The sequence below is a fragment of the Urocampus carinirostris genome, chromosome 11 (assembly GCF_059441175.1).
Source record: "Urocampus carinirostris isolate Australia breed hairy pipefish chromosome 11, RoL_Ucar_1.0, whole genome shotgun sequence".
NCBI classification, from domain to species: domain Eukaryota; kingdom Metazoa; phylum Chordata; class Actinopteri; order Syngnathiformes; family Syngnathidae; genus Urocampus; species Urocampus carinirostris.
In genome coordinates, this window is record NC_142359.1 from 26,162,599 (window position 1) to 26,190,598 (window position 28,000).

A 28,000-nucleotide genomic window follows, 5' to 3' on the forward strand; every position below is an offset into this window, starting at 1 on the left:
GGATAAGCTGTAAGACAGTCAGGCTAATTTGACAACGGTATCAGCCAGTCGTTCGCTGGTGGTACCGTTTCTCATCGTAAAAAAAGAAACCTAAAAGCAAGACGAACTTTCTCGAACAGCCCAATTGAAGAAATTCGAGGACAAAAAAATCATTGCAAAGGAATATTTAAAAGGTAAGAGAACAATGTCGAGTTGTTTTCGTCCATTTTAACTTTTTGGGTTTTTCAAATGGCTAATTCGCTGACTTCGCGAGGTCAAATTTCGCTTTTTTACAGTTAAATATGATCATTAAATAACATGTTAAGATATTTTTGTTAATTTCCGGGTGCTTGTTAATGTTAATATTGAACTTTAAAAGCCTTAAGTAAACAGGAAGTGATGAATTTAGTCGAGAATTGTGTAGTTCGAGAGTGATGAAGGGAGGGGTCGCCTTCTGTTCTGTCATTTAGCCCGCTCACGAACAGCCTGTGCTCATACTGCGGCCCGCGGGCCATTTGTGGCCAGTTTTTTTCACCCCTACGGTCCGCAGCGCATACCGGTACTTAAAAATTATACGTTTTCAAACGGTTTCTTTAAAACTGCTTACAGATTTTTGGGAATATTTAAAGATATAAATATGCTAATTATTTCAAGACAAAATGCTTTCCTCAAGAATAAAATTGCACACGCATTACATAAATCAGGGGTGGGCAGAATACAGCCCGCGGGCCACATGCAGCATGTCATACTTTTTGATTCAGCCCGCCAAATAAAAATAGTAAAATTGTAGTGACATGTATAATGGTCAATAAAGTACTACTCCAAAATCCTTGTTGCAGAGTACCTTTGTGTATGAAATGACAATATTTTTCATGAAGCATTAATAGGTACTGCGATAAGGCCAACATTGAAAAACCCAGCTTTTTTTTCTTCACTGTATTATTTATATTTATCAGGATATTTATCTTGTGTCCCTGCTTATTATCAAAACAGTGAGTTATTAGATTACCTTGCTTTACTTCTGTGTATTTTCAAACCGATTAGAAAGAAAATATGATCCATAAACAAATCTAAAATGAAATTTACTCCTGGCCTGGCCCCCCTACCAAATTTTTTAACTGACTGCAGCCCGCGAAATAAAATGTTTGCCCGCGCCAAATATAAATGATTCCCAAGTAATATTTTGGTTCTAAATTTGAATTGTGCTGTTTTTTTAAATGCAGGGGCTGAATTTTTTTGGTGGGTCATAACAATCTGGTAAAATGACTATTGTTTTTCAGGCTTGCTATAAAAAAAAATCTGAGAAACATTTATTTAGGTGTGCTTGAAATTAAGAAAACAAACGATAAGTGGTGCTAGCATCATCCCATTTTCCTTCAAGAAAGAATTGCATACCTCTGGCCTTGAATGTGCCCTAACGCCCTTCATGGTTTAAAAGAGGCTTCCCCAGGAAAGACTGCTGACCTGATGCTCAACCACGCTGAGCCCCCCCCCTGTTCTATGAAATTCTGGCGAGTCCATTGGAAATATTTGAACCAGCGACTGGAGGTCGCCACCTCCCGTTGTCATAGAAACATGCAATATTTCTTGAGTCTGGACGGATTTTGCAACATCTCAGAAGGATCAACTCACACTTTTGTGCAACACAGGCAGGAAGTGGAAAGCGAGCCTCCTCCTAACTCTGATACATTTATTATTTTTTTGTGTGTCATTGCGACTAGGTCATGTGACTCTATCCTGAAACACTAACAGGCTTGAACTGAACAAAACATAAAAACGAGACGATGTAGTATATTTACCCATTTGTGGATAGAATCCACATATGGGTAAATATACCCATATCTGTTATCTTGTTATTTATTACTTGCTTGTTTTACTCTTGTTTTACTCATTCTTTATTGTTGTGTCCTACTATATGTAGAGCGACCTTGGGTGTCCTGAGGCGACAATGTATTATTATCATTATTATTATAATATCAAGAGTGCGACAAAAGCAGGAAGTGGAAAGCCAGGTTCCTCTTACCTCTGCTATAATTATTATTTTGGGTGTCCCATGACGACGAGACAGCAAATTGCACTGTAATGTGGAATACCGACAAAACATGAAAGGAAGTTGACACATGTAGCAGCTCTGCACGTGGACAGAAGAACAAGCATGCCACGATGACAAGACCGTGAAATAAAATGCAAGAACACTAGCTCTAACTTAACAAAACTTGAAGGGAGAATGACTCGGACTATGTACTCACACGAGGATAAAAGTATAAGTAGAGGGCCATGATAATGAGTCTAATAAATATAAATGGGGAAATGGGAAAGAAGGAAGACTCAGGATATGTACTCATGTGCGAATAGAAACATAACGAGAGGGCCAAGATGAAGAGAAGTTGTGACACTAACTCTGCTTGAAAAAAACAAGAATGTAAGACAATGTAGGATATCTACTCACATTTTCATAGAACAATAACAAAATTGTCATGACGTTGAAACCATAAACTATGCTGGAACGCTAGCAAAGTCCAAATGAACAAAACATGAAATGAAGACTACGCTGTGTATGTTGGAATACCAATTAACTCTTCACTGAACAAATAACTAAAGGATGACAAAGCGTCCATTGATATTGTCTGATTGCGACACGGTAAAAATCTGCTAACAATTTCATACCATAACCCAATCAGGCAACCAGAGCTTAATCAACCTTTGCAGAAGAGTTAAAAAACTCAGACTTAGCTAGCCATTGGACTTCGGTCCTTTGCTGAGTCAACAAGCGTGTTTGCCCTGGGGGGTCAAAGCCCTTTTTAGTTACTGTCGGCCGTTGATCATGTTTGAAGTGAGGACTGCAGCTGCATGGGGGTGTGTGTGGGGATGGGGGTGAGGTATAGAGAGTCTTTTCATAATAGGGGGTCGGAAGGAAGCGCTGGTGCTCGCATAGACTTTCAAAGAGTCGTATTGGAACCTAGCCGGCTTTTCTTCTCCTAGTTTGTTAAAGAAGAATAATGTTGAGTTAGGTAAAAAAAAAAAAAAAACATGTTTTGAGCCAAAAAAATGAAAAGCCTTATATAAGCCTGTGTCTGTGTGTGTACGTATATATATATCTCATCTCATTAGCTGCACCGCTTATCCTCAGAAGGGTCGCAGGGGTGCTGGAGCCCATCCCAGCAAGCAGTGGGCAGGGGACACCCTGAACTGGTTGCCAGCCAATCGCAGTGCACACAGGGACAGAGAACTCGCTCGCCCATTCACACCTAGGGACAATTTGGACCAGCCAATCCACCTGAAATGCATGTCTTTGGAATGTGGGAGGAAACCGGAGTGCCCGGAGGAAACCCACGCAAGCACGGGGAGAACATACAAACTCCGCACAGAAAGTCCGGTAGCTGGATTTGAACCCACACAGGAGGTTTCCAAGACCTTAGAACTGTGCCGCACACGCGCTAACCACTGACCCCCAAGTTAGGGTGTGATTGATATGGGTAAAATATTATAGTTTTTTTCTAAATAAAGTATAATCTCTATTTTATCATAATTCTTTTTTAAAGCCCTAGAGTTTTTACAGGGATCTCCCAACTGGGTGCCCGCGGGCATCAGGTAGCCCCCTAAGAGCACCAAAGTAGCACACGGACTGGTTTTTGTCAGTTTTTTTGATTCCCCACTAACCACAAAACTGACAAGGCCAATGCTAGTCAAATTATTTTGGAAGTCTTATCAGTGCTACTTTCCAGGCAGCAGCCATGTCGGGCTCCTACGACGACTCCATGATCGACGTCTCCAGCGACAGTTTCTGGGAGGTAAGGACATAATTGGACAGAGGGAATTTCAATGGATGGGGATTTATTCATTTTATTGGCGGCGTCTGGGCCAGGTTGGAAACTACAAGCGCACGGTGAAGCGTGTGGACGACGGCAACCGGCTCTGCAACGACCTGATGAGCTGCATCCACGAGCGGTCGCGCATCGAGAAGTCCTACGCCACACAGCTGAGCGACTGGGCCAAGCGTTGGCGGCAGCTCATCGAAAAAGGTCACCCAATGAAATCCCATTACTTCCCCTTCCTCTAAAGCGTATTCTAAACCCTAAGTATAGGCCAAGGTAAGGAAAGTCCAAATCCGCTGGCTGCAAAGCATGTAAGGTGGAACACAAGGGACACAAGGCCTGTTTCAGTTACAGAGCACCCTAGCCAGGTCCTGACCACATCCCCAGGCACTATGGAAGAGCTGGATGTCCTTTGATTTTAAATAATTATCGAGCAATGTTTTTATAAGTGTCCGTGTCCTGTATCAACATTTCCACTTGACCACTGCTCAGTTCCATTCTTCCCCTTCCCTTACTCTTGATAAGTGCGTTCACGTTGGGTGTACAAAAGTCCCTCACAAAGAAGTTAAAAACAAAAGTGCACGTCCCGCAATTCAGCCCAGGAGCACCTTAGCCACGCCTTGTCGGCTGTACCGACCAGTCTAAAACAATCGTGGAAGAAAATGAACATATATCTGTTTATGTTGTGTTATGGGTTTTAAATTCCTTCAGAAGGCGCCGCCAGACAATAAAGTAATGAGTGGTAAGCAGAAGGTGTGTTCCTAATTCTTACAGTAATCGTTCCCTTGCCCTCCTCGAGGAGGGTAAAGAGGAAGAAATGGGATTCAGCCTAAAGTCCTTTTTTTGTTCCGTCCATCTTCAGGCCCCCAGTACGGCATGCTGGAGAGGGCGTGGTCATCGCTGTGCTCTGAGGCGGAGAAGGTGAGCGAGCTGCACTTGGAGGTGAAGGCGGCCCTGGTGGCTGAGGACCTAGAGAAGCTCAAAAACTGGCAGCGCGACGCCTACCACAAGCAGATGATTGGCGGCTACAAGGAAACCAAGGAGGCCGACGACGCCTTCCGGAAGGCGCAGAAGCCTTGGGCCAAGAAGCTCAAAGAGGTACGGTTTCGAGAAGGCCAACCTAGGAAGCTTTTCTCCGATACAAATTCAAAATTATAGGTGGAGACCATGAAGAAGTCGTATCACGGCGCCTGCAAGGAAGAGAAGCTAGCGGCCAGCCGGGAGACCAACAGCAAGCTGGAGAGCAACAACAATCCCGAAACACAGAAGAAGCTCCAGGAGAAGGTGGACAAGTGCCAGCAGGAGGCACAAAAGGTACCACCGCCACAATGTCAGACCCGAAGCCCCTCGCCCACCCTCCTCCTCAACCAGGCCAAGGAACGTTACGAGAAGTCCCTGGAGGAGCTCAACAAGCTGACACCTCAGTACATGGAGAACATGGAGCAAGTCTTTGAGCAGTGGCAGCAGTTTGAGGACAAGCGCATTCGGTTCTTCAAGGAAGTTCTGCTGGAGGTCAAGCAGCACTTGGACCTCTCCACCAATCACAGGTGGGGATCTACATCTTGGCTCCCTTGTCATGCACGAGTAAAACCGACATATTTCTCGGCAGGTTCCAGACTATCTACCAGACGCTGGAAGACACTATCGCCGCCACCGACCCGGATGAGGACTTGAAGTGGTTCCGGTCCAATCACGGACCTGGCATGCCCATGAACTGGCCTCAATTTCAGGTGGGCTAGCATCTGAATCAGAGACGCAAGCTGCAAATGCTACACCACCATCTTCACTACCTGCAGGACTAGCTGCTAAGATTAGCCTGTATGTCAGAAATGCTAGCGGCTAATACTAATGTACAAAAATATCTACCAATGTAGAAAAGGGCAGCCCGGTCCTCTAGGGCTGCATGTACTGCATGTTTTTCTTCTTCAACGCGGTTAATACAAATTATCGACCTTTTAGCAAGCTAACGGGAGCTTGTTAATGTCCCTGGTGATTGGAATCACCTGTATTGGAGAGAAACCTTCATGATCATGCAAGATGTGCTGCCCTTGAGTGCCCACCTCTGCACTAATGCTAGCACCTGCATCAGAGATGCTAGCTGCAATGCTACAACAGCATTTTCACTAGCTGCAGGACAAGCTTTTAATTTTAGTCTGTACATCAGCAATAAAAGCCACAAATGCTTTCGTTCCTTGGCAAAGATAGCTATTAATGCTAGCATCTGAGACGGACGCTAGCTCCAAATGGTACAAGACCAGTCTAATCAGCTGCTGTTTCTGACCAACCATTAATTCTGTCAGCCATTTTAGCAAGACTAGCCATTTATGCAGGGGTTGGTAACTTTTTTTTGATGCAAAAAAGCCATTAAGGAAACCATTAAGACGTTTTTTTTAAGAGCCAAATCACATATTTTAAGATGTTAGTCAACAAAAACACCAAACCTGTTCTCTAGAAAAAGGCTAATTCTTTAGCGGAATTCATTTGATGATTTGATAACATTTATGAAATAATAATACCAGAGCCTGTGTCAAATATCAATATAAATATATTACTTAAAATTTGTCTCCCTCCATGGATACTTACGCTCTTATTGACCGTAATTTTTTTCCAAAATAATGGATTGTAATGCTAGTGTCCATTTTTTATTTATTATTGCATCTGCGTTGGTATTTCTGTGTCCAATGTATTATAGTCTGCTAATTCAAAAATGATCTCCTGTCTAATTGGATATGGCTCAAATTGTTAAAGTAAGCTAATCCAATCGAATTTTCGGATTTGGCAATCAGTCCATATTAACTGTACCGCCTGCCTTCCCTTTCCTCCAGAACTTGGACTTGTCCCACGCTGTCTCCTTTAAGAGAAGGTCCATTGTCGTGAGTGCCTCATGGGCCGACCGCTCTTCGTACCATAAAAAATGGGGCGGGGCTACACTCGTTTGTGCTTCAATTTGTCTTTGTCCTACCTCACAAGGACAAACACGGGAATCAATGTGCTCACTTTCATGAGATTTTCCCGTCCGATTTTCTGACTTACGACACGTCCGGAACGAGTTTCGTCTCGCTCGGGCGAGTTCTGCTGGGTCGGCGGTCTCGCCGGCTACGCGGCACATTTTCTCGGGTTCACTTCTGGTGGCGGGAAAAAAAAAACCTTAACGTATCGCCAGGTGACGGGTATTAAACGCCTCGCTGCTCTTGAAACTAGCCATTCCAAATCGCAGCATTTTTGTACTATTTTGATGATTAATTGGATCTGATGAGAAAATATTTTTGTTTTCAAAAATTAACGATTGTAAAAACAAATTGTAACTTCGGCAGCACAATAACTTTTTTTTTTCCTGCAGATAACCAAGAAAATCCTCCTTCTGGAGACAAACAATTACCAATATATTTTTTTTTGTTTTAACCTTCTAAGACTCGAGCTTCTTGTTTTATGTGTATTTATGTCCACGCATGTGGATGCCAGCTTTTAAGTAGATCGAGGCATTAACAACATGTTACATTTAGAAAAAAAAGAAAATATGCAAAATCAACATGCCTTGGCTAAGAAAAATAGATAAATTCTTCTCAACAAAACAAATGATTGATAAAATCCTGGTTCTGAAGACTGATGCTAATAAATGATAACTTTACTTTTTAACTGCATGCTTTATTAAGCAAAATGATCCAAACACACACAATCCACATGCTCTGAAATAGAAAAATATATCAATTACTTTATTTTTATTGGTTACTGATAACTGATAAAATCCTGCTTCAAAAGACATATAAGAATAACTTTTTTTAACTAAATGTTATATTTAGAAAATAAAATCAAAACACATAAAATCCACATGCCTTGGCTAAGAAAAATATATCCTTTATCAGATACCAAAAACCTATAAAATTCTGGTTGTGGAGACAGATACTGACCTACTGACATGTATTTTTTTTTAACTATGCGATATTTTGAAAATAAATTCGAAACACACATAATCCACATGCTTTGGCTAAGAAATAATAAATCCCTTTTCTTATCAGCTAAATAATAAAATAATGGTTCTGGAGACCGCTAAAAATATTTATAATTTTAACTGTATGCGATATTTAGAAATATTAAATGAAGGAACGTAAACTTCTGTTCTTTTTACACATTGCTCTAAACATAATACAAGTGCCCAAATGCTTAAAGTTAGACATGCTTTTGGCTAAATAAAATACTGTATGTATGTAATATATATATAATATCCCTCATTCTTATCTTAGCTGTAAAATACAATTGCTTGTTCTTGTGCCTCACTCAGGTAACGAGGAGGTAGAGAGGATACACCACCAAATTGTGCTACTAGTTGTATAGAAAATCCACATCTATTGTAATGAGGAACCCAAATGCTTTTAATCTTTCTAACAAGTTGTGTTGACTGATTGAATATTACAAGCAAGGTGACTCGTTTTGTTTTTCTCCTATTCGGCCGATAAGTAACGTCATATTTTTTTCTAAAATGATCGTGTATTCCTAGTCTTAATCATTTAGTTTGTTTAGTTTGTAATAAAAAATACAAAAAAAGTATTTTCAAAGTCAATTGTATGACATGAGATTTTTAAAAAAATGAATGTCACAAAATACGCTGCCCCCTTCCTGTTGGTGGGAGAACTTTGCGCTAGCCTGTTCTCAATGTGACGCCTTTATAAAAATGTACCGTATTTTCTGGACTATAAGGCACACCCAAGACCTCCAAATTGGCCAGAAATTCGAATGTGCGCCTTATAACTTGGTGCACCTTTACATGTGGTCTTGATTGGAAACGCGTTACCATGTTTGTGCTACTATTGATCAGTCAACAGTAACCGCTGTTGCATATCAATAGTGGTAACGGTGATCGAACTGGATAGCAACGGTAAGAGCACCGAAACCGTGCGACCAGGCCGCTAGGTACATGGATGTTTGATCACAATTGCATAAGATTGAATGCAACAGGATTGCAGCGTGGAGAGCTCAGGGTCCTATCTACTAGACCACTAGGGATACAGCCGACATATGAAAAAGGCATTAGGTCTTATCGTCACACTATTTTTGGTCTCTCTACCAGATATGTTAATGAAACGGGAAAGCAGGAAGTGATTAAAATCAGTAAAAAGATTGGTTTAACATTTCTTTAACTCAAACCAAGCACTAAAATAGTGTAATAATGAGATAAACCTAAAGCATTTTCATGTGTGATCTGTATCCCTAATGGTTTACTGCACTGGTTGTCAACTGGTCTGACTTCAGGATCAACTGTTCCACCCAAATGACAAGCTTGGACCCAATTCAAGAAATGATATGATTATTCAATTTAAAGCAAAGATAGTAAAATATATTTACTTTACCTTTTCACAAAACAAATTGACCAGCTAAACCAAAACAACTTCATGTACCGTAGACACTTGCAAATAAGCCTACATCTCACAAAAACAATGTTCTAAAACTGTATTAAAACAGCCCCACACTGAAATTTATACAAAGTATTAATAAAGCAGCACTTCAATGGTAGACACTCGCACACCATTTTTATATTTCACAATCGCTTTTTCCTTCGCCTCAATCGTTGTCGCTGTTTTCCTCTTTTTCTTCCCATTATCACTAACCTTAATAGGACTCATTACTATGGAAAAGGGAAATAAAACCAACAAGACCACGATATAATGCGATGTGGTCCCTCTCAAAGGTGCCTAAATGGTAATTGGTCTGCCTTTTGGTCGCACTTTTTAAGTCATTAAAGACCTCCCAAATCGCTTTAGATTTTGCTTCACACTTACCCATTCACACACTGATAGCGGTGACACCATTATCGGTGGCGTTAGGGGTTCAGTGTCAAGCCAAGGACATGTCGACATTTTATTCGGAGGAGCCGGGAATCGAACCTGCAACCTTTCGATCGCAAAATGACCTCCTGAGCTACTGCCGCCACTGCCCCCTAAAAAGAGATCAAGCAGTTAAGTAGGGGGATTTACCCTTTGTTTTTTTCTTAGCATTACTTTGCCAAGGCAAAGGTCAGCGACCCTCTGAAAACAGGTCCGCGACCCACTTTTGGGTCCTGAGCCACCAGTTGAGAACTACTGGTCCAGTGGATAGGATCTGGCGTCCTTCCCGCTGGAATCCGGGTTAGATTCCTGTTTCATCAAATGTTATGCAGTTGTGATCAATGATATATTCTGACTGAGCAATTAATGCACAAATATGGTACGTTTTGTTTTTTTGTGCAACCATTGCCCTTAGTATACTTTGGACTTGTTATAATCCCGTGTGCCTTATATATGAAGAAATATCACAAAAGACTATTGAAGGGGTGCTGCACTTTATAATCTAGTACGCCCTGTAAGGCAGGAAATAAGATATTCATTATTTATTTTGTTTCCAGGACTGGACCCTAGACCTGAACCGGACCTTGAGCAGGCGGGGCACCAGAAAATCCCACGAGGGCGTGACCTTGACAGCCATCAGTCAAACCGGATCCGATCAGCCGGTCCCGCCCCCCAAGACCGACAACAGCGGGTACTGTTGCATCATCCTTTTTTTCCCATTACCATGGAGACTGCAAACAGCGGGAAAGACGTCTTTGCCGCATAGTTGAACGCAGGCCAAAGCGGCGCCACCTGCGCCGGTAAATGAACCGAAGTAACCCAGTTTTCACGAGTACGTGAGCGAGAAAAGGGAGCGTAAGGAATGTGGCCCACCGGAAAAATTTGATCTTTGTTCCCCTTCTGAAAGAGGCCGCGTTTATGACGTAACGTTGTTTGTAAAGGAAAAAAGATGAAGGGAGCTAATCTTAATATAATTTTAGGATTTATGTGTGAGATGCATGCCACCTATGCTAGTGTCTGCTTTGGAAACTGTGACAAAAAATTGCTACTGCTGCACCACAACATTTGTCTTTAGCGTCTTAGCGAGACTAGCTGATAATACTAGCCTACACATGCCTCTAAAGCAGGGGTCACCGACCTTTACGCAGCCAAAAGCTACTTTTTTGGGACAGATTAGCGCAAATGCCTACCTGTTTGATATGCATTTGAAAAAAACAACTAGTCATGTTATTACCCGGTTGTTTTGGTTAAATGTTGGGTTATAATAGGCTCAATCAATGTCTAAAACCCCACACATGTTGGACACCTCATTTCCTATAAAATCACAATTTCTAATCACTGGTGAGCTATTTTCAGAACCGTTCTGTAGGGCAACTCAGGTGTTCTTAGGCAGCTAGCTGGTGCCCCGCGGGTGCCACGTTGGAGACCCATGCTCAAAGGCTAGCTTCTGTATTGGTCACCCTTGAATGTAATGGTAACATCTGCCCCAGTGACACTAGTCGCTTATGACGGCAAGGCCAGTCCGTCATTACCGCATTGGAAAGAATAAACGCTAATGCTCGCCTTTACGTGAGAAACGCTAGTCGCTAATGCAAGCATCTGAATAGACAATACTATCAAATGCCTGCGTTATGGTAGCTGCTCAGTCGGTCTCCTCACAGGCATGGCCGGCTACTCATTCCGGGAAGTAGCATAGGCAAGAATAGCCTCGCAGGTTAGCATCTGGTGACACTTGAAGCTAAAGCTAGCGTCTGCCTCAGGGACATTAGCCGCAAACGGTGGCATCTGCATCATAGACTCTAGCTCCTTATGCTAGTACCTGTTTCAGGGTCCACTTGACCAAGGCAGGCTGTTGTGTTAGTTTCACTACAAGCTAATATAAGCGTCTGCTTGAGTAGCTCTAGCCTCTAATTCTAGCCTGTACGTCAGTGACACAAGCCCCTAATGGCAGCATTTGCATCAGAGCCGCTGGCTTCAACTGCTTACTCTCTAGCTTCTGTTTCTCTCTACAGTGGCAGCAAGGCCAAGCGGTCATTACCAAAGCCAAGTTGGAAAGGATAACCACTACGTTAAGCCTCTACATGAGCAGTGCTAGCAGCTAATGCTAGCATCTGCATAACAGACGCTAGCTGCCAATGCTACCTCGTTAGCTGCTGTTTCTCTTTACAGCAATGGCAAGGCTAGTCAGTCATGACTGCAGTCATATTGGAAAGAATAACTGCTCATGCTAGCGTCTATGTGATCAACACTAGCTGTTAATGCCAGCATTTGCATTACATATGCTAGTCGCAAATGCTCACCTTATGTTAGCTGCCGATTCAGTCTCGTGCCGGTGAGGTCTGCTGCTCATTCCGGCAGCAGCTTGGGCGGAAACAGCTGCTACTGCTAGCACCTGTATCAGAGACGCTAACTACAATGCTAGAATTAAACTAGCAGCTAATTCCGTCTTCTTAGTCCGAAAGGTCGGTTGCTCATTCTGTCAGCCATGTTGGCAATCCTATCTAATGTTAGCGTCACTGTGACCAGCGTTAGCCGCTTATGCTAGCATTTGCAATGGCAACGCTGGCATTTAATTTTTATTATCTCTGAAATGTACCCAATTAACAATCGTATACCTCTAGGTTTGACTAATAGATAATGGGAAAACCAAAGAAAGGAAGAGGCAGCTTTCCCTCAGCCAATCACCTTCGTTTGAGGGCTGAGCTTGGGAAAAGCATGGTGTGTGTTGTGGCTTGATGATGATCTCCTCTGTCTTAGCCCGGCAGCGCCCGCCAAAGCGGCGCCGGCGGGCTCCAACCCGTTCGACGAGGATGACGACGAGGACCAAGAGGACAAGCACGAAATGGCGCAGGAGGCGCATGAGGACCTGACGCCCAACCACAAAAAAAATGAGGACGGGAAAACGTTGGTGGCCACGCCCCCCCCCTGCACTTGTCTCCTCCTCTCGCTGCTTGGTGGACTCTGCTGGCTTTTTGATCTAGGCGCCCGATGCTCGCTGGCGCCGAGCACCTGCGCTTGTATCTTACAGTCAGATCTGACAGTTACCGTGGCCATTGTGTGTGCTCACGATTACTTAATTCGACGATTATCGATTAATTGATGAAGAAAAAGTTTTCTAAAATGACTATGGATGTCTGACAACACATTATTTAGAATGATACTGTTCATCAAATTGATAGTGATACCATTCATGCATAAGATTCTTGTGCCAAAGCTTTTTTCCCCCACATTGTTTCCTCCTCTAGCCACTCAAAGGCCACTTTGCTGTAGGCCATTACATTGTTGCCATTATTATTTTTAGCTGGGCCTGGTTCGTCCTTCAGTGTCCTGTGATTAGGGCATCCTCCACTTTTTCTCCTATTCCCTTTTCTAGCAACTTGTGTTAGACATTTGGTTGCAGGCTATGGCTCCCCGCTAGCTGCCAGTGTATGTTTTGCTGTTGCTGCTTTGTCTTTCATTGTCACTTGCCTTACACAGCTGGGTTCTTTGATTGGGTCATTTGCTCTTTTTTGTCTTCTGTTTCCTTCTCTACCCACACATAAGCCACTTGTCCGCAGGCTATGGCTTGACGCTAGTTCTAATTATTATTATAGTTAGCCGTTCCTGGTTCGTTTTTAGTGTCCTGTGTTTTGGGCATCTTCCACCTTTTTCATCTCTTTCCTTCTCCAGCCACTGTTGGTTGCAGGGCATGGCTCAATGCTATCCACTATTGTTAGTCCCTTCATGTCAATAAATTTTGCTTTTACAACCTTTTGCTGGCCTTTTTAGCTTCTCCAGGTAGCGGTTAAAATTGGGCACTTCCACTGGAATTAAGCTTGGGAATATTGTCAAGTGGTATCCATCGGGCTTCTTCCAATGCACGCTGTTAAGCTACAACAACCTCTAATGGAGAAATATTACACACGGTCGCTTGAATAAAAGATCTGACTGTAAATAATGTCATAAATGTGGTGGTCCAAAAAATCACGCTGGCTCCAATCACGCCCTGTCCTCTGTGATTTGCTTGCCAATGGGCTTTTTTACCGCAACCCCAACCCCACTTGGAGTTTTTAAATGGTGACCAGCGCCCTATTGTCTGCTGTGTCCAGATTCGGCGAGAAGACGACTGAGTGGTCGGATGAGGACACGGCGTCCAATCCGTTCTCGGGCAATGGCGACGGCAACCCTTTCGAGGACGAACCCGTCTCCCCGCCTCCCCTTTCCGTCCCTGTCCGGGCCCTGTATGACTATGAGGGACAAGAGCAGGACGAGCTCACCTTCACAGCGGGTAATCCCATCCACAAAACAAGCACCAGACTGGCTTTAGAAGCAATGTTTTCATTTTTTCCATTCCTTTTTTAATTTTCTGTTTTATCAACTCATTTTGCGTCCCAAATTATTTTGTTCATGCGTTCAGATTTGTTTTTCTTAAATCATTTTTGTCTGTTTTTTATATATGTGTTTTAAAAATATATTTTTCCCTTTTTGAAAAATTTGCTATTTGTTTTTCAGAAAAAAAATTGAAACATTTAATGAACAACTTTTTGAATTTTTTTTTTTTTTTTTTTTCAGATTTCTTAAAAAAAAACGTAAATATTTTATCAATTTTTTGTTCAAGTAAAGGTTTTGGCTTTTTTTTTAATAGTTATAAAAAATATTTTTTTTTCAAAAATCTGTATCAAAATTTGATTTCATTTTTTTAATAACTTTTTTTCCTGTTTATCAAATTGTTTTTTGACTTTGCAAAAAAAAAATTTCAAAAGTAATTTTTTTCTTTAGTTTTTTTTTTCTGGAGTGGAAAAAACACCTTTTTAAAATAATGACAAAAATGTTTTTTAAAATGTTTTGAAGAACAGGAAACCGCTGTGTATAAAAACACAAAAAACATATTTTCAAACAGATAAATAAAAAACAGGGAATTTATTTAAAAAAATATATATATATAAAATAAAACATGAATATTTTGAAAAACAAAAAATATTTAATATTTTTTTTTAAAAACAAAAACAAAAAAAAGTAAAATATGTTCACCAAACAAATAATTAAGAAAAAATAATTATTTTTTCCAAAAACAGAAAAAAAATCACAAACAGAACAATAAATGAAGAGAAATGCATCTTTTAAGATGAAATTCATAATAAATAAAATTTAGTTTTCTTTTTTGAAATATATATATTTTTAAAGAATGAAAAATAAATATATATATACACACACACAATTTTGAAATATTTACATTGTTTTTCAATACATGTATGTATGTGCATCCAATACAATCTAACAAACAAATGAATTTTGATAATGTTTTTTAAATGATAAAAAATATCCAAACATAAAAATAAAATAAAAAATCAGTAAAAAACAAAAAAACTGAAATATGACTTCGATAAATGAAAAGTAAACCAATCTTTGCTGTGATTGTTCCCCAAGGCGATGAGTTGACCAAAATGAGTGAGGAGGACGACCAGGGCTGGTGCAAAGGTCGTCTTAAGGATGGCCGCATTGGCCTTTACCCTGCCAACTATGTGGAGGATATCCACTGAAGAAGACGGAGGTCGAGTCAAGGTCACAAGAAAAAGGGCGGAGTGAAATGACACTTGTTGACTCTGTTACAGAAAAAAAATGTGTGCTCTTCCGTCTTCATGTTCTCCATGTTGCTTCAATGAAAGGGAGATTTTGAGAATGGTTGATGTGACTGGAGTGGCGCCTCTTAGTGGTGTCCTCTGGCAATGCACTTGAATGTAAACCACACTGATTGTAACTGTCTTTTTAAACCACTGACTTAATGAGATGAAAATTTATTCATAAACGACACCAATTAAATTAGAACTTGATTATAATTTATGATACTAGCCACTGTTTTTATTTCTGTTACAGTCAGAATCGTTTTGTACAAAAACATGAATATTTTATGGTTTCTTTTTTTGTGTAGGGGCCAAATTATAAAAACAATTATGTAAATCGTATTTCACGGCCTATACCACAACATTAGTCTTTTAAAAAGAACTTGTATTTGTTATAAGTAGCAGTAAGTTTATTGTATCTGTGATCAAGATATTAAAAAACTGTTGACATGGTTACTGAAAAATCAAGAAGCCATTTGCACATTTCATGTATGTATGTTAATATTTTCCCACCCAACAATAAAAAATGAATACGTTGTTGTGTGAACTTCATTTTTTTCTGGTTTCAGGAATGTCCGTTGAGAAACAGGATCTAAGTTTAAGACAGTTATCATCAAATATAATGAAATGATATGTTTAAAGTTACGTCTTTTGCTGTTTTTTTGCGTCATGTTAGTATCTAGCTGTTTTGTGGAAAAGGGTAATTTCACATTTATTTACAATCACATTAACAAATGTATCACAAAATGCTTGAAACACATTTATAACAAATCAAATAGTCTTAAAATATTCATTCGATGAACAGGGTTGGGTAGGGTTACTTTAACTTGATAACTTTCAATTACTTTTAGATTACACCAATACCAAATATGCTAATAAAAGACAAAATAAACTAAATATGAATAAAATTATGGCTCACAACACGTGGTAAGCTTTCTGTCCTGGCTTTGATCTCCGGCAAAACTAACAAAAAATGCGACAGAAACAAAATGAAAATAAATCCAAACAGCTTGCCAACATCATTTTTGCCGTTCCATGTATTCCGTTACTCCCCAAGTAATTTTATTCATATTTAGTTTCTTTTGTATTTTATTATCATATTTGGTATTGGAGTAATCCAAAAGTAATTGAAAGTAATCAAGTTAAAGTAACCCTACTCAACCCTGTCGATGAATCAGCAAATGCTTAAATTGTATTTCTACCATAAAAACCTCATTACCCACAAAGCCCAGCAGCAACAACACAGCCACGTCTCTTTGCCAACCAAACACAAGCGAGCTTCTCTTATTTGCGCCTCCTGTCATGTACGTGTCACTCGGTCTTGCTGACCACAAAACGCGCTTCTATTTACTTTTTCTTTCCATTTTTGGATATTAAAGTTACAAGAAAACCATGACAGAGCCCAGCAAGCAAGACATTTGTGCCATTTTCAAGCGACTTCGCTCCATACCGACTAATAAGGTGAGACTTTCTCCGATCGTATCCCGGAAATGACACGTCGCACTTGTTGTGCTAGTTCGCTAACAAAGTTAGCCGTCCAAAATGGAAATATTTCATAACCGTTTTTTTATATTTTAAAAACATATTCCGGACATTTCTTTTTTTGTCAGGCTTGTTTCGACTGCTCGGCGAAAAATCCCAGCTGGGCCAGCATCACCTACGGCGTCTTCCTTTGCATCGACTGCTCGGGAACTCACCGATCGCTCGGGGTGCACCTGTCTTTTGTCAGGTAACACAAACACACCCTCCTGTCGCCTTTTCTTATTTCCTGAATGGTTCCTTCTATCCACTGTCTCCCTTTTCTGGAGATTTCTTTCTGCCCTTTTCTGGATTTCCCCAAATGTTGCCTTTCTGTATTTTACCATCTGCTTGGTCCTTTTCCCGGATTTTTATCTTTGGATTCTTTTTTTATTATCCTGGATTCCACCCATCTGCTTTTGTCCTGTATTTTTTCTCCCTCTTTTCATGGATTCTTCTATCCATCTTACTGCCTCTGGATTTGTCTTCTGGCCCCTTTTCTAGGGTTTTCTGTGGTGTACCCGTCCGTTGTCAGGTAACACAAATATCTCACCTGTGTTTCTTTTTATTTCTTCCTAGATCTTTCTTTTTATCAACCAGTTCCCCTTTTTTGGGTTTTGTTGACATTTCCTGGATTTTCTATCTGCCCCTCATCCTGGATTTTTCTAACCCCCTAACGTCAACCCGTCTGCCTTTTTCTCTGTATTTTTCTTTTTGCCGAACTTAACTTCTTTCCCTTTCCTGAAATTTTTTTAATCTATTTTGCTACTTCTGGATTTGTGTTCTTGCCCCTTTTTAGATTTCTGCCCATTGATCTGGATTTGTTTATCAATACTTATCTTCCTCTCGCTCTCGCTCTCGCTCTCGTTATCGTTATCGTGGTTATTATGGACCAGAACCACCCGAACTGAAAATCCGCAAAGTGGCGGCACATCTTCATAAAAGCCTCCAAGGGGTAAACTTACTTCAGGATGCCTTGATTACTGACAGAGGGTATACTGTAACAAAACGACAACTAAAAATTTGAAAATAAAACACAGGACACATAATTGCAGTTGAATTAAGGGTTTTATTGTCATTATACACAATAGAAACGAAATTGGAGGACTTCTCCCTTTGGTGTAAGAAAGCAATTAAGAGAGTGGCCCGCTAGCTTTACGCTGGCATAGAGTAACCTCAGGTTGAACTGGGTCTCTGATGATTAAAATACAAGAGTTTGAAGTGTAGCGGTTTCCCACGAGTTGTGGCTCCACGTCATGTGTTTCATAGGCAATGGACTGGCGTTGTTGAGATTAGTCTCCGCGGGGGTTGCTTGTGATGGTTGTTAGCATTAGCAGTGGCAGTAGGCCAGACCCACAGCACTGCTATTGCCTTCTCCCGACGCCACCTTAGTCGCTTCTCGAACCTGATAATAATCCACGGAGCACTTGCTGGTGATCACCATTTTTTTGCATTGTTCTGACTTTCGTCGGAATCAGATTTAATTTAGTTTTTTTTTCAGTGAAACAATCCGCTAATAGCTAGCGGTTGCTATGCTTCCCAGTTAGTTTTGGTAGCCAGCGCCAGCCTGCTGTTTAACTGACAGCATAGACCGGCCCATCAGAATCGCAAACACAGACAATCGCACCCACCCAACACACAGAGCCCTTCCAATCTGCCCTGGGTGTCTGCTGTCTATCTTAACACAATCCGCGATATGTTGATATCAATGACATAGATAAAGACAATTCAATTACAAATCCACAAAGCGATGAACCAGTGATAGCAGAAGTGCGAAGTAGTATTTTCTTTCTTTGCTCCTTTTTTTCTCCTTGGAGTTCTTTCCCCATCCTGATCTTTTTTAGCCATGTAATTTGAATTGTTGCTCTTTCCACATTTGGCGCCAACAGATCCACCGAATTGGATTTCAACTGGTCCTGGTATCAGCTGCGATGCATGCAAGTGGGCGGCAATACCAGCGCGGTGAGTCCGGAATCACGCCGACGAACAGTCTCCACCCAAACACAGCCGAGGCAGTTCTTACCCCCCAGTCTTTTCCAGGTGTCCTTCTTCAACCAGCATGGCGGCACGGCCGGCGCCGCCAACGTCAAGTACAACAGTCGGGCCGCTCAACTGTACCGTGAGAAAATCAAGAAGCAAGCTACCGACGCCACCCGAAGACACGGCACACAGGTGACAGCCATGCACTTGTCCATCAATTAATAAAAGATAATAAAGTTGACTTTAGGAAATGACATGAGTTTGTTCTGATATGGAAATTTCATAGTGAGATTGACTTAAATCAGGGGATATAAACAATGCTAATTAGCTAAGACAAGCTGGTCAAGTGGAGTAGAAGTTGGGTGCAGGGCAAGATGAAGACTGCGATGGCGGATTACAATTTAAACTGACTTGAACACTTCCACTTGCGAGAATTCCTTGCTTCAATCGCCTGCGTGTTTTTATTTCAATCAATGCCAGACATTTTGCTCATATTGGGAGTGCCGGTTGAAGGCCTACAGCAAATGTTGTATTGGCATAAAAAAATATCTAAAGAAAACAACCCTCATATTTCATAACAAAAAGTATGTATCTTGTATCCCGGGGCTCTACTGTATATTGATGGAATTTTTTATTCGACAGCTTTGGTTGAGCAGTCAGGATTGCGCCTCACCGGAGGAGAAGCCTATCGATTTCTTCACTTTGCATTCCCAGGTCTCAACTTCCCAAAATATTGCAACAGTCTCAATGAGCGCAACACTTGATATTTGTTTGTGCGTCGGACCCACAGGAAATTCCAGAAAATCTGGAAAAAATGAGTCTCAGCTGTGTCACGCCAGAGACGCAAAGTAAAGACCAAGAAGGTACTAATATAATTATTTTCATTTTCTATTATCCGTCCTCCATTCATCGAATACATTAAAAGCCCTGTCATTTAAACACTATTGTACATGAAATATTTGAGTATTATAGACAAAAAGCATAAGTACTGAAGTAAATTGAAAATACTCAAAAGTATAAAATAAGTCTTTAGAAGAACAAAAAAAATATTGGAAGCAATAGAAAGTATTGCAAAGCACTGCAAATATACATGACATCCTGAAAACTGAACAATTACTGAAAAGTACTGGAAATTTGTAAAATACAAACAGCACTCACAAGTATGAAACAGAAACCCCATAAAAACAATTACAATCTGATTTAAGTGCTTGTTTTGTCCATAACATGTAAAATAAAAAAGTATCCTTATTTTCGTAAATAGAAAAGAACCGCCGAAATATTGTTTCAACAATGCTATTACAATTTATTTCTCCCAATTGAATATACAATGGTAAATAAAGATAATAAAGAGAATTCCACACATGTGTTAATTGATTTTGAAATACATATATATATATATGTTTTTCTTTTTTTTGTACCGTCAGGCAATTTTGAGGACGGCCCCAGCGTGGACATGCTGAGTGCTTCCCCGAAAGCTAATCCAGGTAGCTAACGGAAACGTTTTCACTTTCACTTAAGCACAACAAATACACGTTTGCAATACAAATTGTTTGATTTGCATGTAAATCACATTTGCATAACAGACACAGCTTTGTATACAATTTGCACACGTATGGCATTTTGTATAAGAAAAGGGGTCAATTCACATATAGGTGGGATCTTGTTCGCTTAACAATGGGATAAATTAGCATATCAAATGGGACATATTTGTAGATGAATGATATCTTTATAGCATATCATACATTTTTAAATAACACCAGTGTCTAAGCATGCAATTTTGTTTGTGTATTAAATTATCTATCTTGGTCCTTCGCAAATGGGCGGGTTCTTATCAGTATAAAGCAGTGGATCATTGTCATATTATTGGGACTCATTCGTAGATTTATTACATCATATTTGCATAACAAAGACACTTAAGTAACATATCAGCCTAAGCATGCCATTTTAGTTGTGCATGAAATTATCTAAATTACTTAACAAAGGCACTCGTTTGCTTACAGGTTGTTTCTCATTTGCATAAAAAGGGGATCATTTCGGTATTAAAAAGACTAAATTCCAAGCGGATTCGTACAGGTGTCCGCTTATTTGCATAACAAAGAGACAAATTGGCATATGGGCGGGATCTTAATTCCATAACAAGGTGATTTACTAGCACTCATTTGCAAGCAATTTTGCATATTTGCATAACAATCTTTCTTATACAGCGCGGCGGCTGATTGGTTAGCCCGTCCGAGGCACAGTTCTCAGGTCATGAGGTTGAGTGTGTGGATTTCGTATGTTATCCCTGTGCTTGCGTGGGTTTCCTCCGGGAACTCCGGTTTCCTCCCACATTCCAAAAACATGCATGTCAGGTTAATCGGCCGGTACAAATTGTCCCTAGGTGTGAATGAGCGAGCGAATTGTCTGTCCCTGCGGGCCCTGTGATTGGATGGCAACCAGTTCAGGGTGTCCCCTACCCACTGCCCAAAGATAGCTGGGATGGGCTCCAGAACCTCCGCGAGCCTATAAGCGGTGCAGATAATGGATGGATAAATTGATCTTTCTTATATAGGGGGTTATTAGCATAACAATGGACCAATTGCATATCAAAGGGACTAATTTAACTAATATACACAGGTATGGCAATGTATTTACATACAGTGACTCATTTGCAAATGGACGTGATCGTGTTTGCCTAGCAATAGGACCAATTAGCATTTTAAAGGGACTAATATGGCAGCTGATATGTGAAGATGTGGCATTTAATTTGAACAAATCTTACCTTTGCATCGCAAATAAACATAATTTGCATACAAAAGATGGTCATCCCTCAAAATGCTGACAGCCTTGTGTAATCGTTGCAGAAGCATCGTTTTCCCTAAAGAAGCCGGGCACCGGCAAGAAAACGGTAGGTGCTCACCACTGGCTCAGATTGGTCGACTTTTAAAGTCGACCTTCTGCACCACTGCCTCTGATTGGTCGACTTTTAAAGCCTGCCTACTTTCCTAGATGTCTGTCAAGAAAGGCCTGGGCGCTCAAAAAGTCAGCAACCGGAATTTCAACGAGCTGGAGAAGAAAGCGCAAGCGGCCGACAAACTCCGGGAGAAGGACGGCGGCCAGAAGCTCCCGGCTAGCAGCAAACAGTCCATGTGAGGTGACTCTCCGGAGACGATCTGACAATATGTTCATCTTACATATTTTCGCGTGGTGCCTTCAGTGCCCCGTCCCTCCGATTGGCCTACCGAGACCTAGAGGAGCAAAAGAAGACACTGAAGAATTTGGACAGCAAAAAACGCGAGCAAGCGGACCGGCTGGGAATGGGTCTGGCCACAAGAAGGTATTTTTCTCCAAATATTTTTCATTTAATGCGCTACGCGGGGAAACATATTTATTATGCTAATTGTTAAATTAAAAACTTTTTATCCTCAAGCTTCACTCTCACTCTAAGCTACAACCTGTAGTGAATATTTTGCACACCGTCACTTTAAGAAATAATATTCCAATGTCTTTATCTTTCTCCAGTAGCTGCCATTTTGCCTGAACTAAAATTGATTGTCCTTAAATTCGATCCCAATCATTATTAAAAACCTTTTCTGAATCTTCTTCTGATCTTAAAATGGACACCAGGTTTGATTTCAGAAACAAGCCTTTCAAATGAATAGCAAAGCTGGTAGTTAGCATTAGCGGTTAGCAGCCATTCATTTTTATATCTAATTTAATTTAAGTATGTTATCATGACTTTTGATTTCGTATTTTCTAATTGATTCATCATTTAATTATTTGCTATCAATTTTAGTATTATGTATCTATGCTTTGCTATTATTTATGTAAATTGTAATCATTTAATAATAGTATTTATGATTTGATTTTTAAGTGTTTGATGTTCTTCATATAAATGTTGATTTATTATTGACTATCGATCATTATTATGATTAACTGTTGTTTACTGTTTAATTTTTACATTTTTTTTTTAATTGCAAATTGATAAATCATAGTTCATTATTTACTTTTAATTCATTATTTTATTAATTACCATCAGATTTTTTTATTATTTTATCGTGATGATTTACTTTTTATTATTTATTGAAATATTCAGTATGTACAACACTATATAGTATTTTTTGTTTTTCAAAAATATATAATATTCATTATTTACGATGAATTAATAACTGTTTATCATTATTTTATCATTATTTGTTTATTCTTTACAAATTAATTTGATTATTCCGTTATTGTTTATTTACGTGTTACTGAAATATTAATCTATTATTTACTATTTATTATTATTATATATTTTTCTTGATTGTTATGTTTTATTATTTACTTGCTAATCATTTTCAATTTAATTTTGAATAATGTCTTTGTTTACTTTTATTTATCTGTTATTTCTTACTATTTGTTATTTATTGAATTTTTAATTGTTTATTCATTCATAGTTATTGACTATTTATCATTAGTTCAGATTTAATTCGTACGCATTTTTAACTTCATAACTTTTCTTTTTTTAATTGTGATTAATCTAATCTCGTCCGAATTTCTTGCTTGGCCCCCTAGTGGTGTTTCCCACTCGGTGGCGTCCGACATGCACATCATTCAGCAGGAGCGGCCCAATGCGGGCAGAAGCCTCAAAATGTCTCATTTCAGCGACGACGAAGACGACGGGGCACACTTCAGCTCCAGGTAGGACGCTTAACAAGACAAGATTTTCTGTCCTTATTTCCTGAACGTTTTCAGGATCAAATCCGATTGGTCGGACTCATCCTCCGGGTGGAGCAAGGCGACGGGGGAGGATTTCTTCTTGACATCTGCCATCACCTCGCTCGATGATAAGTAAGGACAACGTTGCGCTCTTTTTACTGCCGTGACCAATGAGCACGTCTGTACCCTTTTAGGCCCGCCTCTCGGAGGAAAGGTGACACCCTCTCCATAGAAGAAACCAAAGAAGCTCGCAACAAGTTCAACCAGGATGTCAAAGCAATCTCCTCAGAAATGTTCTTTGCCAAGCCAGATGTCAAAGAGGTACACGCATCACATCTTCCACTTTTTTACGCCCCACAGTTTCCTTATCTAGCCACTCACGTTAGCCACTCGGCTGCTGGCTCTGGCTGGGTATTAGACGCTATTGTTATTGTCAGCTGCTTCACCCTTTAGTGTCACTCACCTTCCACAGCTTCTCATCAACTTTTTATCTTCTGTTTCCTTATCTTGCCACTCATGTTAGCCACTTGAGCTTAAGCTTCAGCTCCATTGTAAGCTAGAATATCCTCTAGTGAATAATTACATACTGCCACTTAAAGAGGGATAATTTCACTCTGTTTAGTAATCTCCGTTTTGCTTGAAATGAAATAAATGTATTCTCCTTAAATTCTATCGTAACCATAATTGAAAACTTTTTTTGATTCTGAAGAGAAGCTTTTAAAATATATACTTTTTACAGTTTGACTGATATTTATCTTTTGAATATCATTAAAGGTGGATCACAACTATCATAATTCATAATTTATATCAGTATCGTCAGCAAAAACATTGATTTACCTATACATTGAATAATAATCGAATAATAATTTCATTCATAATCTGAAATTATTCAATTATATTTATTTTATATTTTTTTGGCTCATTTTTTGAGTTATTATTAACTATTATTATTTTTTATCATTATTGACTATTTATAGTTATTATTAAATGATTTCCTTGGTATTCACATGTACTACTTAATCTCTTATTTATGATGTATTTTATATTTACTCATCTATTTATAATTAATATTCTTTTATTTTAGCTTCTTAAACCATTATTATTATTCACTATTCATTCTTTTATTTATTTACTATTTATAGTGGTTGGTAAATATTTTTTTATTTGTTGTATTTACCTATTTATTATTATTTACATTTTTAGTAATTACCCATTATAATGTACTATTATTTAAGATAAATTGTTATTCTTTTATTTAATTTTGTGCTATCATTTATTTGTATTTACTTATTGATTTATTACTTTTATCATTTAATCATTGTAATTATTTTATCATTTATGTACTGTTTTTTGTTTTTGATCAGTTATTTTGTATATTCATTATTCAAATTTCAATGATGTATTTAGTATTGATAACTATTTTTATTTATTTGTAATTTACTATTTATTATCAATTTTATTATTTTTAATCTTATTGTTATCAGAGTCTGCAGGAAAAACACTTCAAATTATTTGAATTTTATTTTCCAAAATGATTTGCTTCCCAGCCAAATAAAATCACTATTTTTTTGTAACTCAGTCATTGGGGAAAAAAAAGTCGGTAAATCCATTAATTTTTTGTAGATAGAATATTTAAGTATTTTATTATTTTGTCCATTTTTATTTACTTTATTTAATTTTTGAAATATAATATATCTTGAACTTGTTCTGGACAGAACGAAGCAAGATGGCGCCTGGAAAGACTTTCTGGAAGTTCTTCGATAAGTTCCGCTGACTTGTTTGACGACGACAAAAAACAAGGTAGTAAGTGTCTAGCAGTTTATTTTCTTGTTGGCGTGGCGACCCATTTTTTAAAAATGCTTTCCGTTTCCCAGGTAGCTCGTACGGGCTGAACAAGGTGCTAGCCAGCGCCCCTGACATGACGCAACTGAAGACAGGCGTGCGCAATGTGGCTGGGAAGCTCTCGGTCATGGCTAGCGGCGTGGTCAGCAGCATCCAAGTGGGCAGAGCCTCAATAAAACCTTCTCTTTAGCCCTACCCTTTTTCACTTCATGTTTCTTTTCTTTTCTAGGACCACTACAGCTCTTGAAGGATCCGAAAAAGTCATCAACTGACGGAAGACAAAAAACACTTTCAATATTATCATGAATATTTCGATGACCAAAGTGCTCTTAAGTGGGTTCTGTGTCCTTTAGATCTCAAGAATGCTTTTGGGATATGCTGCTTTTCTTGAATGCCAACAATAAGGTCTATTTTACCCCCCAAAATGAAGTCCATGCTGTGCTTGACTAGAATTGCCACGCCTTTGCACCTTTATGTGGGGTGGGAATGTCTTTTTTTTTTCATTTAATGTATTTTTAAATTTAAATATATAAACGTGTTTCCTCGACAGCAATGTTGATCTCTTCAATCATAGTTGTTACTAAATAAACAAATAGATAAATTCCATAAAATATTAATTATATCATGAAATACCTAAACATATAAAATGTGGATTATCCTGATTAGATTAACTTTTTGAGACAGAATAAACGTTTGTGCCATAGAAACGGACACAAAGAAATCCTGTAATACCAAAAGATATCAAATAAATACAATTCATTCATATAATTAAGCCACATTTTATTTGTTTAACCTTCACTGTCGTTTTTCTTTTGGGTCATTTGTTTCATAAACTTTTCGCGTACAGTAATTTGTCATGTTATTTTGTGTTATTCAAATAAAAGGGGTGGGTCAAACGGGCTTATCGTTTCCCCTATTGGTTGATCAAGTGATGAACGAATTGGCTACTACACCGATCAACCAATAAGTGAAAAGCTCAGCCATTTTGACCCGCCTCCTCATTTGAGGAATATTTTGTCGTGATAAAATTAATACTCAAGTAAATGACGACATATAAATACATTGCATTTGTTATTATGTATTTGTGTTTGTGTTATTTAACCCATAGCATATATTTGTAGCTATGTATTTATGTTTGCATTTACTTCTACAAATGGCACATTCCTACACACGCTACTTCGTTTCCCAACTAATGTAACTTGGCTGCTGACCATTCTGCAATCTGATTGGCAAGTGCAGAAAGTTTATTTTTGATTCTCTACCCGGCGTCTCTTACACGGGCGGGGAGCTTTGCTTCAAGGTGACAGGGCCTCGACCCCGTCAAGCAAATGTGCCCGCCCGTATGAACTGAGAAGACTAAATTCAAACGCATTGCTTCAAACTCATTTGGTGTGATTATGGCGATGATAAAAAGCAAAATAATTAAATTTATTAAGCTTTTAAAAGGCAGTTTGGGTTTTTGATGTCATTATGAAGTAAAATTGTGGAATTATAGTTTTTTGTTGTTGTTAAAATATTAAAGGTGTATTTTTTTCTTGACTCAAACTCTGTGATCGCTGTAAAAAGTGATCATTTTGTAAAGTTACCGTTTATCATTATACTTTTATGATGACGTTTCAAAACAAGACTTGATAATACTGTACTGTTTTGCTGCAAAGTGTTGAAGTTACACATCTTTTGGTGTCTTATTTTTGTGTTTTGTTCAGTTAGTTTCGCAAAAAAAATTCTTTAATAGTTTTGTCCTCTTGCCACTCTCGTTATAATTCTATCAACATGCGAGTACATTCCATGCCAGCGCCCTTTCATGTTTTGTTTAATTAGAGTCAGTGTTCCCTATATTAAGTTAATGGTTACATCCTGTTTGCACTCTCATTTTTGTTCTATCCATTTTTGTCCTATTCACATCCCCTGGTGTCGTATCTTACATGTTTTGTTCTGTTAGAGCTAGTTAGTGTCTTGACATGTGCCACGTTGTCTCACCTGTTTTGTCCCGTTAGGGCTGTTTGTTATTTCAATGTAACATATCCACCAGTGTCTCATGTTATGTAAGAGCTAGTTTCTTTCATGTTGTGTTCACTTAGAGCTATTTGTGCTCTCCACTTGTGGGATTTTTTGGGGGTCATCTTCTCTCATATTTGTTTTGTTAGGATAGGTTTTGATTCAACTAGTTCTATGTTGTTAGAGGTACTTGTTTGTTGTCCTTTCATTTCTTGTTCAGTTAGTGCTAGTTGATGTTCCAACGTTATATTTTATTGTCTTGTCATGCCACTGTAGATTTTGTTCTGTCCATATGCGGGAATGTTTCTTGTGTTTTCCCCTTTCATGTTTTGTTCAGTTACAGCTAGTTTGTGTTCCATCATATCCTGCGCATTTTTTTTCAGATTTTGTTCAGTTAGAGCTACTTTGTGTTCCAACATGTCTTGCCTAGACTTTTTTTCATGTTTTATTCTGTTAAAACTGTCGCTCCAACATACTCTGCCTCTTCTTCCTTTCATTTTTGTTTATTTTGTTTCTGTTGCCGTTTTGATAGTAGGCAACAGGAGAGGTGTATTTTCAAGTGGGGCTTTCCCTCTCCATTAATCAAATTTTTGCCACATTTGTAAGCTTTTTATTGAATTGACTTAAAAGTGATTCAATTTATCACTAAGGAGATTGTTGACTCATCGTGTTATTTTAAAAAACTGCAGAAGCTCCAGGCAATCACATTGTTGTATAGAGGCTGTTTTGGGAGGGACTTTTCAAATTAAAATACTTGCTTTTAAAATCACAA

At 39.0% G+C, this 28,000-nt stretch overlaps 2 protein-coding genes across 5 annotated transcripts; both read left to right on the forward strand.

Annotated features, from left to right (window-relative positions):
* The first annotated feature begins 6 nt into the window (after window positions 1–6).
* Window positions 7–15,749, forward strand: pacsin2 (protein kinase C and casein kinase substrate in neurons 2). 4 transcript variants are annotated; one of them, XM_088348304.1, is made up of 12 exons: window positions 7–173; window positions 3,705–3,770; window positions 3,845–4,001; window positions 4,657–4,892; window positions 4,953–5,108; window positions 5,166–5,341; window positions 5,404–5,524; window positions 6,620–6,667; window positions 10,171–10,304; window positions 12,371–12,517; window positions 13,702–13,880; window positions 15,020–15,749. In XM_088348304.1, the coding sequence occupies exons 2-12, from the start codon at window positions 3,714–3,716 to the stop codon at window positions 15,130–15,132; spliced, it is 1,524 nt and encodes a 507-aa protein (XP_088204430.1). In that variant the 5' UTR covers window positions 7–173; window positions 3,705–3,713; the 3' UTR covers window positions 15,133–15,749. The 4 variants fall into 4 exon arrangements, with proteins under 4 accessions (XP_088204430.1, XP_088204432.1, XP_088204431.1 ...); XM_088348306.1 differs by lacking the exon at window positions 12,371–12,517; XM_088348305.1 differs by lacking the exon at window positions 6,620–6,667.
* A 719-nt stretch (window positions 15,750–16,468) lies between these two features.
* On the forward strand, window positions 16,469–28,000 carry LOC148356959 (ADP-ribosylation factor GTPase-activating protein 3-like). The gene is made up of 16 exons (XM_088348050.1): window positions 16,469–16,674; window positions 16,824–16,942; window positions 18,621–18,693; window positions 18,772–18,903; window positions 19,354–19,425; window positions 19,502–19,574; window positions 20,136–20,195; window positions 21,555–21,598; window positions 21,700–21,839; window positions 21,908–22,027; window positions 23,245–23,370; window positions 23,425–23,520; window positions 23,583–23,709; window positions 25,104–25,191; window positions 25,263–25,387; window positions 25,460–28,000. Exons 1-16 carry the CDS (start codon window positions 16,606–16,608, stop codon window positions 25,475–25,477), a joined length of 1,482 nt encoding a protein of 493 aa, XP_088204176.1. The 5' UTR covers window positions 16,469–16,605; the 3' UTR covers window positions 25,478–28,000.

Coding starts and splice junctions, on each gene's coding strand:
- pacsin2 (XM_088348304.1), top strand. CDS start 3,714: ATGTCGGGCTCCTACGACGACTCCATGATCGACGTCTCCAGCGACAGT. Junction 3,771..3,844: donor CCAGCGACAGTTTCTGGGAG/GTAAGGACATAA, acceptor CGTCTGGGCCAG/GTTGGAAACTACAAGCGCAC. Junction 10,305..12,370: donor CCCAAGACCGACAACAGCGG/GTACTGTTGCAT, acceptor CCTCTGTCTTAG/CCCGGCAGCGCCCGCCAAAG.
- LOC148356959 (XM_088348050.1), top strand. CDS start 16,606: ATGACAGAGCCCAGCAAGCAAGACATTTGTGCCATTTTCAAGCGACTT. Junction 21,840..21,907: donor GCTAGCAGCAAACAGTCCAT/GTGAGGTGACTC, acceptor TGGTGCCTTCAG/TGCCCCGTCCCTCCGATTGG. Junction 23,371..23,424: donor GGGGCACACTTCAGCTCCAG/GTAGGACGCTTA, acceptor GAACGTTTTCAG/GATCAAATCCGATTGGTCGG.